This window comes from Eptatretus burgeri, chromosome 4 (genome assembly GCF_056783735.1).
Source record: "Eptatretus burgeri isolate ZD-2024b chromosome 4, Ebu_testis_v1, whole genome shotgun sequence".
Classification (NCBI taxonomy): domain Eukaryota; kingdom Metazoa; phylum Chordata; class Myxini; order Myxiniformes; family Myxinidae; genus Eptatretus; species Eptatretus burgeri.
This window is the reverse complement of record NC_140964.1, coordinates 60,072,300-60,092,731: the sequence shown is the minus strand read 5'-3', so window position 1 is coordinate 60,092,731 and position 20,432 is coordinate 60,072,300. Positions and strand designations below refer to the sequence as shown.

The 20,432-nt window shown below is 44.7% G+C and overlaps 1 protein-coding gene across 1 annotated transcript in view; it reads right to left on the bottom strand.

Annotated features, from left to right (window-relative positions):
• The window catches only part of LOC147028152 (scavenger receptor cysteine-rich domain-containing protein DMBT1-like), a 122,112-nt gene that overhangs the window by 49,241 nt on the left and 52,439 nt on the right, over positions 1–20,432 (bottom strand). The window contains 3 exon segments of the mRNA XM_085878293.1: positions 9,188–9,499; positions 11,580–11,624; positions 19,042–19,353. Coding sequence (XP_085734419.1) covers positions 9,188–9,499; positions 11,580–11,624; positions 19,042–19,353 — 669 coding nt within the window.

Below are 20,432 nucleotides of genomic sequence, written 5' to 3'. Positions count from 1 at the left end.
TCATCCGAGTCTCTCTCAGCAACCGCTCGTTGGACACAAAATCCGACCAGCGATAGCCAAGGATTCTTCGAAGAGACCTGGTACCAAAGGAATTAAGTCTCCGTCTCAGATCCTTGGTCAAAGTCCAAGTCTCGCACCCATAGAGCAAGACTGGAAGTACCAAGGACCTGAAGACTCGGACTTTCGTCCTCCCGCACAGGTACCGGCAGCGCCACACCCCATGATCCAGTAAATCCATGACTCCCCAGGCCCGACCCAGACGTCTATTGACCTCCGGCTCACAACCTGCGGAGACATGAATATCACTGCCAAGGTAAGTGAATCTATCCACGACCTCAACATCCTCACCACAAACAGACACAGACAGGACAGCAGCATCCAAGATGTCACCGAAAGCCTGGATCTTAGTTTTGACCCAAGAAATCCGTAATCCCAACGGCTCCGACTCCTCATTCAGCACCTCGAGGGCCCCCAAGAGGATGTCTAAAGTCTCCGCAAAGATGACTGCATCATCTGCAAAATCAAGGTCCGAGATCTTGACATTGCCAAACGATGCACCGCAACTTTATCTCTCCGACATCCTCCCTAAAATCCAGTCCATACAAGTGCTGAAAAGTGTGGGGGCAAGTACACATCCCTGACGAACTCCAGTAACAACTGGAAATAAGTCAGAGATGGTACCACCACACTCCACAGCACTCTCAGTACCAGAGTAGAGTTCAGACATCAGATCGATCAGTTTCGGTGGCACCCCATGAAGACCAAGAATTCTCCAGAGGACATCCCGATTCACTGAATCGAACGCTTTACAGAGATCAACATAGGCTGCAAGCAGCCCCTGCCGAAACTCTCGTCTGCGTTCGGTGAGGACACGAAGTGCAAGGATACGGTCAATCGTTGACCTCTTTGGTGTAAAGCCTGACTGTTCTGGACGCTGGTGCTCAAGCAGATGGTGGCGAACCCTATCAAGAATTATCCGAGCAAAGACCTTGCCCGGCACTGAGAGCAGCGTCACCCCTCGGTAGTTGTTGCAGTCTTGGCGATCACCCTTCCCTTTCCAGAGAGGGACAACAAGGCCCCTCTTCCAGTCAGTTGGGATGATGCCTGTGTTCCTGTGAAAAGAAGAGCGGCACAGGTTTCTCTGGGACTGATAGGAAACCTTCCCCACCTTGTTGATTTTGGAAGAGATAGTGAAATGGCAGCAACAGAATGTGTCATTGATGAGGCCAGAGTATACTGGACTGCTCTGCATGGCCAAAAAGGGTTCAGCTGTTTGGATACCCTCAGGCAGCATATGTTTGTCTCTTCAAAATTAGACCTTAGGTCACTGCCAGCAACAGAAGATGCATTTTACTTCCTTGTTTTAAGAGCATTGTATCAATTGCTTCTGTATAGACGTGCACATCTCAGTGACCGAGCACTTCCCCCAGCCACAACATTTGGCAGAACCCTTATCAATGGAAAACTGGTCCCAATTCTCATGTCTAAGCCAGCCAAGCCAAACATAGACAAAACTGTGTCTTGCATGTGCAAATTATCCAAATGTCTGAAACGATGTTCATGCAAAAAGGCTGCTGTGCCTTGCTGAGTGACATGCATATGCCTTGGTCAGAGAGGTTCATGTGGTGGAGTTGTTTCAGAGAGTGACTCTTCCTCTGAAGAGGATGTTTCATGTCACAATATTGTGTTAATCCATTTCTAATTTTATCTTCCTTAAAACCATGGCATGTAAAAGTATGTTCTTGTTCCTGACCCCATTGATAGTCAAGCATTTCTGAGTTGCATAAATCTTTTGTTGTTTGACATATAACCTTGTCAATTGTAGGTAGGTTAAATCTACACCAATTGTGATATAGGAAATGAACTCCTCTTTAATATGAGGGGTCATTTGTGTATATAGGTTTAGTGGTTATGATTTTAGGACAATATGAATTACCCATACCCCCATCCTACATCTTCGCTTTTGCCAACATTTTGTCATCAGAGGGGGCTCGCAAAAGTGTTGACTGTGTTGTTGCGCAAGAGTTTCACCATTGCCAACATTGGTTTTCATATACTCAAAGGGTGTCTCTTTATGAAAATCAACACAAAAATTTTATAGCAGACCGGGCAATTTTTTTTTTATTTTGATCGGTTGGCTCCCGGACTATATATATATATGTATATATATATATACATACATATATATATATATATTTATATATATATATATGTACATATATATATATATATATGTACATATATATATATATACATATATATATATATATATATATATATATATATATATATATATATATATATATATATATATATATATATATATATATATATATATATATATATATATATATATATATATATATATATATATATATATATATATATATATATATATATATATATATATATATATATATATATATATATATATATATATATATATATATATATATATATATATATATATATATATATATATATATATATATATATATATATATATATATATATATATATATATATATATATATATATATATATATATATATATATATATATATATATATATATATATATATACATACATATATATATATATATATATATATATATATATATATATATATATATATATATATATATATATATATATATACATATATACATATATATAGATATATATATATATATATATATATATATATATATATATATATATATATATATAAATCGAAGCCGGTAGGTGACATGGGTGGTCGCTATATAATTGCATACTAGTCATACAGTTTTTGATGGATCGTGCTGAAACTTTTTGATAAAGAGGTTAATTATAGTGCGCATAAAAGCGCGGAAGCCGATTATTGATTTTCGAAAAAAAAAATATATAAATATATTTCGGTTTTTTTCAAAAATTTCAAAGTCCCTTTGCTTGGCAACGGTGGCGTCCATAGCAATGGTGATCAATAGCATAAAAGTAGATCGTGGTATGAACCTACCAGTCAAGTTTCATCAAAATCGGTGGACTCCTCTGGCCTCCAGAGCTGTCCATTGCATACATACAGAAAGACGGAAAACCTGAGAATAACGGTCGTCTTGCGACCACCCAATATGTATATATGTATGTATGTATGTATGTATGTATGTATGTATGTATGTATGTATGTATGTATGTATGTATGTATGTGTATATATATATATATATATATATATATATATATATATATATATATATATATATATATATATATATATATATATATATATATATGTACATGTACTTGCGGTCAAAAGGTTTAGAACACCCCAATTTTCCAGTTTTTTCTAAAATGTGAGCAGTTCAAGTCCAGTGAATAACCTGAAATCGTACAAGGCTAAGCGGTAAAGTGCCAGAGGTTAAAAAAAGTTGAGGTTACCAAAACAGAAAAATAATGTAAATTTCAGAGTTGTTAAAAAAGGCCCTTTTCAGGGAACAAGTAATGGGTTTGCAACTGCAGCTGTTCTGTCACAATGGAATTAAATTAGGCCTTGAAAGTTGATGCAAACAATTCCTACAGGTGTCCCAACTTTTATTGATTAGTTACGAACCCTCTGTCTGTATAAAAGCAGTGTTGGATCAGACTGTGTTGCTGCACCCTCTGAAGCATTATTTGGACAAAATTGCACTGCAGGAAGTGGTATATTGCTACCATAATGGCAAGAAAAAGACAATTAAAAAGGAAGACAGACAGATCATTATAACCCTTAAAAGTGAAGGTCTTTCCTTTGGAGAAATTGCAAACAACGCCAAGGTGTAAGTGAGTACAGTTTCTTGCACCATCAAAAGGCACTTAAAAACCGGAGGAAACTGACAGGAAGAGGTCTGGCAGACCCAAAGCCACAACAAAATAAGAAGACATGTTTTTGAGAGTCAACAGCTTACGTGATCTTTGGCTCACAGGACAGCAGCTTCAAGCACAGCTTAACACAGATCGAAGTAAGTAAGTCTCAGTTCCAACTGTGAAGAGAAGACTTTGAGCTGCAGGTTTGACAGGTTGAGTGGCAGGAAGAAAGCCATTGCTAAGATGGCAAAATAAGAAAAAGAGGCTTGCTGGGCCATGAAGCACCACCAGTGGACTACAGAAATCTGGAAGAAGGTCTTATGGACCAATAAATCAAAATTTGAAATCTTCAGTTCATCACGCAGGGTGTTTGTACACCGTCGAGAAGGCGAAAGGATGGTTCCTCAGTGTGTGACACCAACTGTCAAACAGCGAGGAGGAAGCGCGATGATTTGAGGCTCTTTTGCTGGATCCAAAGTCGGCGACTTACACAGAGTGACTGGCACCCTGAACCAAAAGGGCCACCACAGCATTTTGCGGTGCCATGCAATACCCTCTGTACTACGCCTAGTTGGTCAGGGGCTCATCATACAGCAAGATAACCCAAAACGTACCTCCAGGTTATGTCAGAACTACTTTGGAAGAAAAGAACAAGACGGTAGGCTTCAAATCATGGAATGGCCAGCACAGTCTCCAGACTTAAACCCCATCAAGCTGGTTTGGGTTGAACTGGACAGAAGGGTGAAAGCAAAGCAACCTACAAGTGCAACACATTTGTGGGACCTTCTGCAACAGTGTTGGGAAGAACTTTCCAAACAATATTTGATTTCCATTGTCGAAAGAATGCCACGAGTATTTTCAACCGTTATATCTGCAAAAGGTAACTACTTGATGGGTCAAAAATTTCGATTAAATTTTGTTCAACAAAACGATTCCATCATTTCTTTTTATCTGCAATTATTTGTCTGTTCTATGCTTTAATTTCAGAGTACCTTGAAACATTAAACTGCTTAAATTTCAGTAAAAACTGGAAGAATGGGGGTGTTCTAAAACTTTTGACAGGTTGTGTAAATATATATGTGTGTATGTGTGTATGTGTGTATATATACACATATATACATATACCTGTAGTGTCGTGGCAGAGGTGCGCCAAGGCAGACACGAGCCAGGGGGTAGCACAACCCTGCTTTATTGCCACGAGCGAGAGTGTGAGCGTACGTTGTCCGTAACTCCACTTTATTACGTACTCGATGCACTCTACAGCCACACGACCTACAGGCTCCACAGACCACAACGGCTACAACCACCCCTCATGCGGCGCGCACTCCTATATCCCGTGCAAGCACGTGACAACTCCAAAACCACTCCTCCACACCTCCACCACGCTCCCCACACTATGCCCTGCCCCCGCAGGCCACTACACCACACTCCTCCCTCCTAAAACTATGATTATAAAATGACCATCATAATAATAAGCATAATCAGCACAGAATACCATGATATAAAAGCAGAGAGGCACAAAAACGATAATAACCCAAAAAAAACACAGGCACATCACACCATATAACGTGTCGATGCGAGCGAGTTGAACTGAAATGGACAGGTTCCAAAGACTGAGTTGCACGACGAACCCACAAAAACCCTGACCGCGTTACAGATATCAAGAAGCAAGGCGGGAAGCACAGCATCACTACGCAGCAGAAGCGCCCCCAGGCGGCTCATGCTTACACGCCCTCCGGCGAGGTCGCGACTCCCTCCCGAGCAAACCTCCCCCGGCACCGTCAAACGCCCCCGGCCGACAAGGCGCCACATCTCCCCCAGACAGACCCGAATCAGATAAACATTCTGAGCCTGGAAGCCCGTCGTCTGGAAGCCCCGTGGCGCCAGCGCAGCTGACCTTGGTGAGAACAGAGAGTCGTGCCCCAGGGCGCCAGGCACGTCTGACCGTGCCGAAAACAGGGGTGGGGGTAACGCTGAACAACGAACCAGCCCCGGCTCTGAGTCGATCTCTGAGACCCACACGCGAGTCGAACCGGCAATTAGTCGGCTGCAGTCCCAGCAATCCCATACAAAACCACCCATCACATCCAGTCATGCCATAAAGCAACAAGAACATCGTCTGCGCAGATGCAAACTCCCCTTTTCGTACAGCGCGTTCTCCCAATATAATCCCCACACATGACAGGGTTGACCCGTGGACTGCCCTCGCAGCTGGAGACCAGAAAGACCTCTTTATTTGCCACGATCGCCCCCAAGGCTTTCATATCACATCGGTCATATCGAACATCACATCGATTGATCCCAGCCAAACATATTCCCACACACGAACTGTCGGCATTTACTTTAACAACGCTAAGCTGCATCACTCGAGCAATGAAAATCAAATACGCAACGAACAGCAACCTATGAATCACATCACGCGTCCATCTCTCGGTCGTCGTCGCGACGTTGCGATGACCTGCTTGTCGTCGACGGTCGCGATCCACGAACTTCTTGAACGCGACTGGCTCGCTCCAATTCCCCTCTGAAATCGCCTGAACGACACGGGCGCGCATTGTATCATGAGCGCAGCCGAAGCGCGAGAGCTCCTCGCAGCTGGCATGGCTCCCGTTGCTCCAGAACCGTACATCATCGTCGCAGGAAGCAGTGAACGGCAGCCCACGCTGCATCGTCGCGGCCCCTGTCGCCGGAACCTCACCCTCGCGTCTCGAGGGAGGCCCGCGCCCAACCGGAGGTACGTGCCCAGAAGGAGGCACAGGTGCACCTGGAGGTACGAACTCCGAAACAGGAACTGCGAGCCCCTCCCCTCGCACCACGAACCGCGAGAGCGCAACCCGCTGACCCTGCTGGGCAACCAAGACGTGTGCCCCGCCAACCGCCGGCAGCGCTTCACCGGCACACGTGTGCCATGCGAGGGTAGCACGAGCGGACTCAACTCGACACCCGATCAGTGCCCCGATCATCTCAACCTCCACTGTCATTGATCTTGCCAGCTCCGGACCAATTGAAGACAGGTTCAACATCGGCAGCATCTCCCGCTCCGGGTCGCCAGGATCTCTGTACCCAGGCTGCAAGACTCGATCCAGGGCGTCAAAGTGTACGCCATGCACCGAACACCGTACCGGCAGTAGGTCTCGACCCGGGACGTAAGGGTCGCTTCGCACACCGCCATCCATGACCGTTATGATGGGCAATGACTCTCGGCACACACACCGTAGACGTCCTAGAGTGCTCAGACCGCCGTCCGATTGACTGCATTGCAACGCTCGGTCCCGACCAGTGCCGAAGACCGTGCGTGCGGCTGTGCGCGCCTGGAACATCGCGCTGACCTCCGAATCATCCGCTGCGCACCGACCATCGAGATCCCGGACATTCCTCGGAGCTCGTGTGACGCCATGTTCCGTTGATAGCGAGGCGAGCAAGATCGATTGCGTTTGCTTTCATCGTCTACAGCATTCGCGTGGAAATAGCAGCCCAACTGTTCAGAAAACAATTCGAAGTCGTCTCTGATGAAGACGGGCACGCGTCCGTGCGCCGTGCCCCAACCTTCTGCTATGCTCGAGCTGTCCGTGACGGCGAGACGCCTGGCCCTGAAGCCTTGCGTGCGGCGCGCGAAACTCGTGATGCGCTCCTCCGGGACCCTCACCCGGTGTAGACCTCGAACCGCGCGAGATGCGCTGAGTTACTCGCTGCCGTGATCCAATCGCCCCGGCCAAAACTGCACGTCAATCCGAGTCACCCAACCACTCTGCACACGCTGATCCGAACAGACTCGTCGCCAAATGTAGTGTCGTGGTAGAGGTGCGCCAAGGCAGACACAAGCCAGGGGGTAGCACAACCCTGCTTTATTGCCACGAGCGAGAGTGTGAGCGTACGTTGCCCGTAACTCCACTTTATTATGTACTCGATGCACTCTACAGCCACACGACCTACAGGCTCCACAGACCACAATGGCTACAACCACGCCTCAGGCGGCGCGCACTCCTATATCCCGTGCAAGCACGTGACCACTCCAAAACCACTCCTCCACACCTCCACCACGCTCCCCGCACTATGCCCTGCCCCCGCAGGCCACGACACCACAATACCTACACAAGGTAAGCCCTTTGCTGTTTTTGACCATACCTGGGCTCCACTTCAGCTGCAAATATTCGAAAGTAGCACACACATGAGAATTCCAATGCTCCACACCCTCTTCAGCCACTGAACAGGTTTCATGACTACTTGGTGAGTCTTTCAGTGACAGCATCAACACAAAAGTGCAGCACCAAAGCTCTCAAGCATGTTCCACGTGCAATGTCAATAGGGGTGCACAGACAATAATGAAGATCCAATCACATCTCTCACCAATTAATTAGGTGTGTGTATGTCATTGGTTGTTATCTCCATATGCAGGTTTCAGAAAATGTAATGGAGCCCTCCCAGGTCTCAAAGTATGAACCTTCATGTGTGCGTGTGTGCATTTATATGTGTGTGGATATGTGTGTACATTTGTGTGCGTACAAGTTGTTGTTGTTGGGGGCTATTTCCACATGTGGTTGGCTTTCAGGAGGTAGAACAGAGACCTCCCAGGTCTCAAAGTATCCGTGTGTGTGTGTGTGTGTGTGTGTGTGTGTGTGTGTGTGTGTGTGTTGTGCAAAATCATGCAAACATCATTGTGGAAGCTCAACTACAGGTCTGTGACGAGCAGATCCCTAAGGTTGGTGGACGTTAAAGACCCCACGGAGTCACTTGTCAACAGTCGGCGAGCTGTCTCTGGCACCCTGATGAAATTCCAAATTCCTGCCCTCACCTATAGAGTTAGGTGCACAGCCGTGCTCTCAGACAAAGATGCTACTCCTTATGTGAAAGATACGAAGCAGCCAAAAGAAGAAGAGATTCCTCAGATATTTTGGCTTTTTGCCAGTGTTTTTGAAGGGTACATAAACCTGTGATTGAGTGACTATCGGGGAAGGTGATAAATAGATGGAGAGAGGGGTACGCATGCAAAGAGAAATGCATGAGAGGTTCATGCTGGTGTTTGGAGCCATGCTCAATATGTTAAAAGTTAATCGATTTCGTCCAAAAAAAAAATTGGTCAAGCCAATTTTTATCATCTTTAATCCTTCTGTTGTTGAATATATTGCAAAAAAGAATGAACCATTAAAGGTCAAAAGAGGGTGAGATTGGTACCCGTGATTGTAGACGAAGCAAGTACATGGTATGTTTGTATTTTTTGGACACAATGTCCTTCCTGGCTCATGAAAAGGCAACGTGACAGAGCAGAGAAGGCAACACTGGCTGCAAGGTTGTGAGGCAGTGTGGTAGTTTGAATTGTAGGATGTGGTGGGTTGCGTTTATGAGTTTTGTATTTGTTCACTGCCTACCTTGACAAACAGCTGAAGCATCTTCATAGTGATTGCAGTTATGACTGCCCAGACCCAAATGCCTGCATTGGGAAAGATAAGACTCTGAGCCGTTGCAGTTCACATCATCCATAAATGTGTTTCCGATACCCAGTCCATAATGAGCACAGCAAGGAGCAGCAGAGGCCTCTCCACAACCAAGCTGGTGGCAGGTGACTCGTGCATCATTTAAACCCCAACTGTCATCGCAGACGGTACCCCAGGATCCAGAGGAAAACACCTCCACACGGCCTTCACAGCGGCTTGAACCACCAGCCAGATGAACAGACAGGACTGTTAAAGAGGCCAAAAAGAGGACAAGATTGGCACATTTAATGCATTTTTTTGACATACCTCATAACACACTGACATTGATGAAATGATTGTTCTGAAATCACATTTTTGACCTCACGTGAAGGCTTAGTTAGGATTTTCTGCACAGTTTCTTTAAAATAATTGCTGTATTAACTACCCTCGATTGGTATTTGTTCTGTTGTCATCATTTCATTTCTGGTTTTCAATGCATTCTGCATTCTTGTCATGTTATTTAAATCTTCACATCTTCCTCTCCATAATTATTCCAGTTTTTATTTTTCTGAAGAGGTATATTGTGCTATATTTCTTCGTTGATTGCCTCCAGTGGTGGTGCCTCCAGTTGTCTTTACATATATTATATTTATAATTCACTCATACATATTCTATTATTGTCATGACCTGCCTGCAAAGTGAGCAACAGACCATGAGCAACAATGTGATTTGGCCTCATTGCATGATATTCCAATATAATAACATTATGACCTTTAAATTCTACACAATTCAAGAGAGACATGTGCTGCTGGTCAGCCATTCCAGAGGAACGAGCAGTGCCCCATTGAGCTTTGGGCAAAGGCTTTGTAGGTTGTGAAAAGTTCTGATCCTGGCCTCTTTTTGAGATTTAAAGATCCAAACTGATGGTTGGCTTCACCAGACTCCATGACCTCATGGTTGGAGAATCCACTCTGAGTCTGGGAGTTTGGTGGTTTGAACCCTGGCTAAGTTATATCTGAAACCTATAAAATATCCTGTGCTGCTTCCTTGCTTGATGCTTCGTATTCAAAAAAAGCGATAGATCATGAACAAATAATCATAAGATGACAATCATAGCACAGGATTTGGCCTATTCCTGCATTGATTTGTAAGCAACTCATACTTAAAGAGACCAGGCTGTTTGAAAACAGGAAAGACAAGCAGCAGCAATTATGGAGTCCATGACTTATTACATACATTTGTGCATTCTGTCATCTTGGTTCTGCCAAATTTGACAACACAGGATCTCTGACATCTTTCAAATTTTCCCTTAACTCCCGCTGCAGTTGGTTATTACAAGGCATGAACGTCTGTGTAGAGTTCAAAATAAATGGTGATAACCTGTGCATGGTTGAGTTAAATGGTAACCAGTATAAACCTGAGGCAAACTAACATGGCAATATGTGGTGAAGAAGAAGGGATTGATGATTGCATGTTTCCAATTATGGTTGAGCTTGTCTTGTGTTAAATGTTTATCGACATCCCTTGTATATTTTTACACTGGGTTGACCCATAATTAGCAATGGTTACACGTCTACAACAATTGAAATAGCCGATATGCTTCACATTCCAGGGAAAGCGGAAAATCACTGTTATCCAGGTAGCAAGGAAGCCGGCTGGACAATACGATAACGTGAACTTGTGAACTCTCAATATACAATGCATCTTTTCAAAGAGAAGGTGATTGTATGCTGGAAACTTGGAAATAGTCTGCATTCAAACAGCCATATCACTGTGTATGTCCTCTCACTACATCTAATCGATGGTACAACTGTGTGTTTTGATTGTACAACTGTTCTAATCGATGGTACAACAACTCCACTAACAGCAGGCCAATTTGATCAACAAATCCTGCTCTCAATTATACATGTTCTACAGGAAAAGATGATGAAGTTGAAGAAAAACCAAGTTGCTCCAATTCGTATTTCGTTGATTACAAAACGTGATAAAATATCGCAATTAATCCATTAATATACTCAAAATAACATTTCACAAAATATAATCTGATGAACAAACTGTTATGATAATAGTCCAGCAGCGTAGTCTGATATTTCAGATAAATTGTTCAAATTTGCATAAAAGCACCAAAATGCTGACCAAGGCAAAATCTCGGGTGGCTCCATATCTAGAATTGTTCGGAATACATTATTCTACATGTGTACCAATTTTGGTGCTTTTATGCAAATTTGAACAATTCGTTTGCTATGCTGCAGTGCTATAATTGAAGTGGTTCATCTATAAAACTCATTTCATTGAAGAAGTTTTTTTTAAACTCACATGAAGGTTTGTTCCAATGCAAAAAGATTACCTTCAGGGGTTGATGTCGTCGGTGCTGTTGTGGTGTAAAATGTATCTGTTTTATCCGACAAAGACACAAAATTACAACATTAAAATATTTGTTGCACATTTTGCTCCATTGTTTCTGACATACTTATTCCAATGATTCCACACCAAGTATTTTTCAAACTCTTCTGATATGCAGGAGTACTTGTGGAGAGGATTACACAACTTACGTCAAATTATCATTGCATGTGTCTTTATTACATTGAGTTCTCCATGGAAAAATGAGTTATTTTACCAAATCAGAGTTTGCTGATATTTTGTTTCCTATTTTGCAACATGCATTTGTCTTATTAGAGAAAGATAAGAATATCCCATAATAACGTCTGTCACATCAAAATATCACTGAGAACAAGACAAAAGTTCTTCGACAAAAATGGAAGCCTTTATCCTCCAAGAGTAGATGCTTTCTTTCATCATTTTTGTAAACTAGAAAAATAACAATAATCAAAGTGAAAACCTCTTTCTCAACAATGACTTCGTGACTGAATATGATGCAGATTTTTTCTTTCTTTAGAATTAAGAATCTAAAGCAATGAAAATTTGCCTTTACAAGAGAGATGACCTTTTCTTATGGATGTCTAATTCATAGAGCAGAAGTCTCTAAGGATAATCTTTGGTGAGGATATCTTTCACTTAGATAATAATCATCTGTCAACATCAGACATCATCAACGTCCGCAATCAGAGGTATTTAAAATGACACAAACTTTGCCAATAATATTCCGAGTGATGGGTCTCTGTGATCATCTTAACTGGCTGTCCATGGGATCTTCCCTCTCCATTATTAAAAATAAATAAACGATTCAACCACTTGATTCAATAACTCTCCATTCTACCTTCACTGTGGAGTCCCCTCTCAAGTGACAGTTGTGCCATTGCAGCATCACTTTCTGAGTAATTGTAATACATTGGATTTTTCACATGCACAAGAAGAAATGTGACATTAAACCTCAAGAAGGCATAAAACCTGAACCTATTTCCAGAGGCGACGTTAGTGGGAACCCTGTGAGCCCTGTGAGCCCTGACAATCTGTCATCACACCAAAACACACGATTTGGCGTCCATCAACATTGTCTGATGTCGATGTATTCGGTCATTACTCATGTAATCTCAACACACCAAAATTGCCAACGGGACTATAGGTCATATGGCAAAGGTTGCAGCGACTTCATTTGCATCGACATGGATGCAGAAAAACCCCGCACTGCCAGACGTACTCAAGTTAATCCACTGTCATTTTAAAAAGAGCCGACAAAACAAAAAACATTGTTCGTATCGAGCAGCAGGATTTATATGTTCGAAACTTTGTGTAGTTCAGAGTCGGAGCATCGGTACGAAAACTTGGCTGAACAGTATGGCTCTGATGGCGCCAGTACTCTATCAGAAAGTGAGGAAGATGATCAGTATGAAATTTCTCATGAAATGGTGCTATTCATTGCATTTGTATTGTTGTGGTTGATGAAATTCACAAACCACCATTCAGGTCCCTGAGGTGAGATATCTCGGTAAGTATATGTGTAGTTAGGCCCAAACCCGTTGTCTAGAGGGAATAAATGTCATTCATGGGGGCTGCGACTCTTCAGGATAGCCGTTTTTCTTTTACTATCTTTATTTTGGACCAACCGCCATTATTACCACCACCAACCACGTCTCAACAGCCATCACAACAACAACCACCAACCACAACGCCGCTTCACCACAACCGCCACGACCTTTACCGTCACAACTCGCCACCATCGCATCACCGTCATCTCGCGCCACTCGTGGGCACCGATGCTGGACTCGTGTAGAGCGCGCACCGAGCGGCGTGTTCAAAAGCATCGCGGACTTTCCGCAGAAAAACGGATCAAAAACGACTCACGCCCACTTTTGTTCCGTCCAATCGGTGAGCGAGGGGCGATTTGGCCCCGCCTCCAGGGCGTTGGAGGGCGGACGCTATATGCAAATTCATGGATCAAAAAGCATTCACGCCCACTTTTCCTCGGGCCAATGGGGAGCCAGCAAGAGAGGTGAAAGGTCGGAGGCAGAGGGTCAAAGATGAAGGAGCGAGGCCACGGGGGATATAAGGGGCCGCGTTCGTCAGTCGAGGCAGTTCAGTTCGCAGGAGGAAGAGTTGAGTTGGAAGCGGAGGAAGAGTTGAGTGCAGTTGGGAGTTCGCGGAGTCGGAGTGAAGAGGACGGAGCTGTGGAGAGGCGGCGAAGGCGGACGAGGGGGTGCTCGCGTCGGATTCGGGGAACTGCGGAGAGAAAGGCCGGCGGCGCGACCGAGGTCGTGGTGGAGACGCTCGTCGCGGGACCCGCGATTTTGTGAAATCCTCCTTTCCCCGAGCATCAGCAACCCCCTCCTGTTTCCCCCCGCGCTGAGATAGTGCGACAAAAGGGGGCCCCCTTCCCACCCACCAGACACTGTCCGCGAGGCCCGCGGAGTTGAGGCACCACCGCCGCTCCGCGTCTCATCATCAGACGGGTAGGCCCGACACGGTCTCGGCCCCAGGCCCGCCTACCCCCTCATCCTGGAGGGTGGTTCTCTTTTCTTTTGCTTTGGGAATATGTGTTGTCGGCGCCGTCTGTGAAGTAAAATTGCATAAGTGTTGCCGAGTGCCCGGTAGTCGGATAGATCTGCATTGTCGCATTTGCTTTTTGTCTTCTTCTTTTCCATGTGCTTTTGGTGGAATTGTATATGTGTGCTTCCCGTGTGCCGCGAAATAAATGTGCTTATTATTGAACTGTTTTCCCGCTTCGCTTCGTCATTTCTTTCATTGAATCCTCATCTTGCTTCACGTAAAGGGTTGGTCGTGGGTTAAGACGTCCGATAATTAATCGAACCGTCGAGGTCGACGAATAACACCGCTCGGTTATCCCGATAGTACGGAACGGGTCGCTTAAGTGGCCCGTGTCCGAAGTCGACCTGCGGCGAGGTGCGATCGCCCGGTCTACCCTCCGTGTGGGTACTTAGGTAGGTCGAATTTGGCGAGCAACCCTATCCCACGCGGGGGCCGATTGGCACGATCGCGGTGAGACCGAAAGGTCCACCCGTGACTGGTTCCCGGCGTTAGTCCGAGAGGGTCACGACTGGATTGTCCGTCCGGTGGGCGACGTGCCGCGATTCGAGTTACGTGGCCGTTCGCACGCCGGCGGGCGCGAATCCGCGACAGTATGTTCTCAGTACTAAATATGATACTTCTGTTATGGTTATTACTTCATATCAGCAAGCAATAAATGTCTCTGTCAATGCAAATATACGTTTCTTCTTGGCCAAAAGCACCTTCACTTGACTAGTTAGTCAGCCCCCACCCCCATACATTCAAAGTCGAATAACTCCTCTGCATGAGGGACTATCCCTTGTGGAAGTTATTTTTTGAAATCAGCACATCAAAATCTTTGGAAAGAACAATTTCCATGTAGTTTGCAATTGGGTAGCGCAAAAAAGTTTTTCTAGCCATTTGTGAAACCTACAGATTATGGCCTATCCCTCTTTTTAACGATTCCTACACTGATGTTGGCCCAGAGATGATCCTTGAACTGGAATTGAGGTGCTTCTCTCGTAGCGGGAAAAATGCACGACAGGCAATCTGCGAGCAGCACTCTACATCAAGGCTCAAAGCCCCAGCCTAACAGCTTCATGTGCTCCGATTATCCTCACTGATCTGACCAAAAGCAAAAGGCAAGCGTCTTACTTCACCACACGAGCCAAAGTGCCTCAACACGAATTCAATGGCCTTGTCATCCTCCTCAGCGTGCGCTCAACCTCTGCACTCGCCTCTACAAACAATGCGCCTCGTACCTCCACTCTGATCATGGCTCTCCACAAAATGCACAAGCCTACTAAGTCTGACGCTTTTCAAAATGTCCAGCCTTATGATCACAGCTCTCCCAAAATGCATAAGCCAACTTCTTCTTCCTCATAAAATGAACAACCAACACTTCTTTGACTTCGATCATGCTGAGATATCTCCTCTGCCTCCGGGGCGTGGCCTGCACACACCAAACCCAGGAAATCAAAACGTCAAAAACTTTTTTTGTCAAAAATTTTGTCAAACACGAAAATCCGACGGCGCTGACTTTCACTTCCTCACTCATTGGCGGTCTGTCGGCGACTGACAGCTTCTGCAGGCAGGAAAATATTCACGCAGATGGATTAGGATCACCTACATACGTGCACCAAACCAAGCCTCCCGAGCTTCATTTGTTTACGCACGAAAAATTAAGGTTGGATACTTTTTGAACACACCTCGTGTTTATATATATATATATATATATATATATATATATATATATATATATATATATATATATATATATATATATATATATATATAAATATATTTTTATATATATATATATATATATATGAGGTGCCACGAGGAGGAGAGATGTAAGGGACACATCAGCAATTTTGGAGTTGTTGCCATATAGCACTGTTTTAACCCTTACCGTATAATCCAAGCCTATCATAATCATATCATTAAAAAATGTTGCTTACATCACTCCTCCTCGTGGGGCCTCATATATATATATATATATATATATATATATATATATATATATATATATATATATATATATATATATAAATGTAGATGTACATATGTATGTATATATGTTAATAAATAAATATATGTATATACATTTACATAAATATATATGTATATATATATATATATATATATATATATATATATATACACGTCTTATAAATATTGTTACGGCTGTGGAAATTCGCAAACCACCATTCAGGTCCCGTAGGTGAGATATCTCTTAAGTACATGTGGAGTTAGCCCAAATCCGTTGTCTCGAGGGAATTTATGTGATTCATTCGGGCTGCGATCCGTTGAGATAGCCGTTTTTCTTTTTCTATTGTTATTTTAAACGACAAACCTCCACGCAAACAACAACCGCCACCAACTACGCCACAACGCCAACCGCGCTACAATTACCCTCACAACAACCACCACCATCTTCGCCACGACCCCTGCTGACGAACGCCATCCTCCATGGTCCACACTACGACGGCTTCCGCGTTGGAAACCGTCGAACGCAAGGAGGGAAAGAAGAAGGCACAACGATGGCGCGTGGATTTTTCCCGCCTGTTTTTCCTGTCTGACTTCCCCGCGCTTTGGAGTGGCGGAAGAGCGATGTAGGTCAAAGGTCAAAGGTGAGAAAAGGTGGGGGCCTCTTTTTGGGGGAATAATGCTCTGGATCCAAGCCAAAAACTGACTCCCTCGGCCCCCGGATGGAGCGGGGTGGAGGGAAAGCGTGAGGGCACGCCCCCTTCGAGAAGCTTCTCCAAGAAGCTCGAGGGGAGGCGGAGCCGAAAACGGGGGCGGAGTGAAGGGCGGAGGCCCGGGCTATTAAAGTCGGACACGGGCGGAGCGCTTGGGTGGTGCTCTTGCTCTCTTCGTCCTCTTCCGCTCTTCTGGCTCGCTCTTCTCTTCGTGGTGGCCGCTGGCATGGTCATCTGTGGGGCGGTCCCGAGACCCCTCTGGCGGGATGGAGCGTCTGCCATTCCACACACTGCGACCTCGAGCAACTACGTTTCCTCCCCCCCCCCCTGCTATCCGCGCTGTGATAGCGTCGGAAACCCCACCCGTGGCGTCGAGCGGAACAACACGTGCCGGCGTGAGGCACGCCGGAGAAGACTCGCCTACCACGCCAGGGCACGGAGTCGCGGCCAGGCGCGACCACGTCGACGGACTCGACGGCCCAAAGGGAAGTCACAATTTTCTTTTCGGGGTTTTTGTATGGATCTTGTAGCGCCGTCTGTAAAGTAGAACTGTATAAGTGTTGCCGTGTGTACGCGTATTCGGTTTAACTATTGCTTTTGTTTTTGTTGCTATATGTGCATTTTGACTGTTTGGCTGTATATGTGTGCTTTCCATGTGCCGCGGAATAAATGTGCATTGTGTTGAACTGTTTTCCCATTTCCCTTCGTCTCCTTCCTATTAATTGACTCTCCATCCTGCTTCACGTAAAGGGTTCGTAGTGGGCTTAATACGCCCGATAATTAATCGGAGCCGTCGAGGCCGACAATAACTCCGCTCGGTTATCACTGTAGCATGGAACGGACCGCTTAAGCGGTTCGTGTCCGGAGTCGGCCTGTGGCGTGGTGCGATTGCCCGGTAGACCATTCGTGCAGGTACTTAGGTAGATCGAATTTGGCGAGCGACCCTATCCTGCGCGGGTGGGCAATTGGCACGATCGTGGTGAGGTTAAACCCCCACCCGTGACTAGCTCCCGGTGTTGGTCCGAGAGGGTCACGACTGAATTGTCCGTTCCGCTGGGCGAGGCGGCCGCCATTCGAGTCGAGCGGCCGATCGCATTCCGGCAGGCGCGAATTTGCAACAATATATACATATATATATGTTTATACATATAAATGTATATATGTTTATACGTATATATGTATATATATATATATATATATATATATATATATATATATATATATATATATATATATATATATATATATATATATATATATATATTGCTACGGCAAGCAAAGTGAAATTGAGCAAGTGTTAAGATAACATGTATGTGCTGTGAACCTTGTTGTTGGATTATTCAAAATCATTTTCCATCAAGATGGCACTTTTTGTTCCAAGGTTGGTGATGGATTTCTCACGGTCACAAATGTTCCGATTCTCGACAATAATGATATTAATTTTTCAACAGAGAACATGTTATTCAGGCCTCAGTCACATTTGCTCTACGGCGAGGCACGGCGGCCGTACGCCCTCTGAATTGAAAGAAATGTGCGGCGGCCGCAGAGTTTGTGAGGTGGCCTCTGGGTGGCCCTACGCCGTATGGCTATATTTTTACAGGCCGTAGGGTCGCCGTGGAATTATAGCGCGGAGTTATAACTTTTTTCATTTCTACGTTCACCGTAGCAATTCGACAAACCGAAACAAAGGAACTGGTTAAAAAAAAAAAAAAAAAACTAACCCACTCGTTACCGTCCGTCTGGCCGCACGTTCGCCTAAGGGCCCACCTGCGGTCCCCCTGCGGTCCCCCTGCGGTCACCTTGCGTCTGTCTTGAAAATTATATGGCCGCCGCAGGAACGCCCTAAGGTCACCGTGCGACATCAAATCAAAGACCGTACGGCACCCCCACGTTTTCGGTCTCCACAATTTCTAAATACCCCGTGCGGCTACCCGAAAAATAAAAACATATGTGATTGCTACATTGTGTGACCGTGGAAATACTGCGGCCGCCCTATAATTGCTGGTGGCCGTATATTTTGTCGACCCTACGGCCGCCGTGACAAATGTGACTTTGGCCTCACTGCTATGGAAATTGTTATAAATGCAGACAGGGAATTATCCGAGATAAATTTTTCATCTTATCTCAAATTGATTGTGATTAAATGACGATGTTTGGCAAAATGTTTTTCAAAGTTTGAAATTCTCTTTTTGTAAAAGCACATACCTCGGCAAACAACAGATGCATCTTCACCATGACCACAATTGTGAGAGAGCCAACCCTGATGTGAGCAAGCTGAAAGGTAATGTTCTGAACCAGTACATTGCACATCGTCCATCAAAATGGAGCCAGATCCTTGTCCAAATGATGCACAGCACGGGGAAGAATGAGCTAATCCACAACCAAGCTGGCGACATACCACATGTGCATCTGTCAAACTCCAGGCATCATCACAGACAGTGCCCCAGGAGCCCTGGTAGAACACCTCCACACGACCCTCACAGCGTCCCCTTCCTCCTACTAGACGGACAGACATCACTGGAAAACGACAACAACAAAATGTCTTTAGGTTATTGTTTGTGTTCGTGCACTTTTTAAGTTTGAATAATCGCTATTTACGATAATATAAAAAACTGCGACATAATCGTTCAGGGATAACATCATAACTTTTGTAATGTTTCGTGTAACTTCAGATATTTGCAGGAAAGAAACGAAGCATAGGATGTCATCCTGGTGTGAGGTTATTAGGATGAAGCAATCTACCCCAACCCCAACACCATCCTTCATCATTGTGACTGAGATTGAGAGCTCAGTGTCATTATGACCAAAGAAGTCCACATGATGATGCCGAAGGAATTTTAGGCCGCCAATCCAATTGTAAAAATAACCTTCTTAACAAGATTCGATCTTGACTCATGATGCCGCGTAATTACAACAGAAAATCTGTTTTACGCAAACCCGACCATTTACCAGGAGCTGACACAATGGACGAGAGGTATGCACACTTGCCTCTAAGCTGTACCTACCCCGGATTCGAAACTCGGCCCAGCTATAAACTGCCATCCTGGTGTTCTGCATCAATGTGTACACTGTCCCTCGGAATGACATCAATTGTTCTCCAGTCTGTTTGTATTAGCAGGTGGACATCAAAGCTCCCATGGCGTCTTTTCACGAAAGTCTGAGTTATTGTCGGCATCCTGAACCAATTGAAAATTCATGTATGAACTGTGGGTAGCGAGGGTTCTGCTCTTCTTGGGTACTCATTGATACCTGGTACTCTTTGGGTTGTGCGCCCCACGTACTGAGCTTCACATCGGCACTTAAACTCACATATAACTTTGCTAACTTGTGAGGTGGGAAGCACATCCTTGTTGACTGACTTAATCAGACAGCGAGAGGTAAAAATTACTCGAGGTTGCACAGCCAGATATGTGTGAGAAACCGTATGTTTAATTTGTTCTTCGAACCTGCGTGATGAATGTCCTATCCATGGCATCCTGATATATACTGGACACTTCTCAGGACTGATCTTGTGTTCTTTTGTTGTGTTGAGGAACTTATGTCCGTATCTGTTCATGATCCACTCTTTATAAGCATTGTCACCAAGTATCTTCATG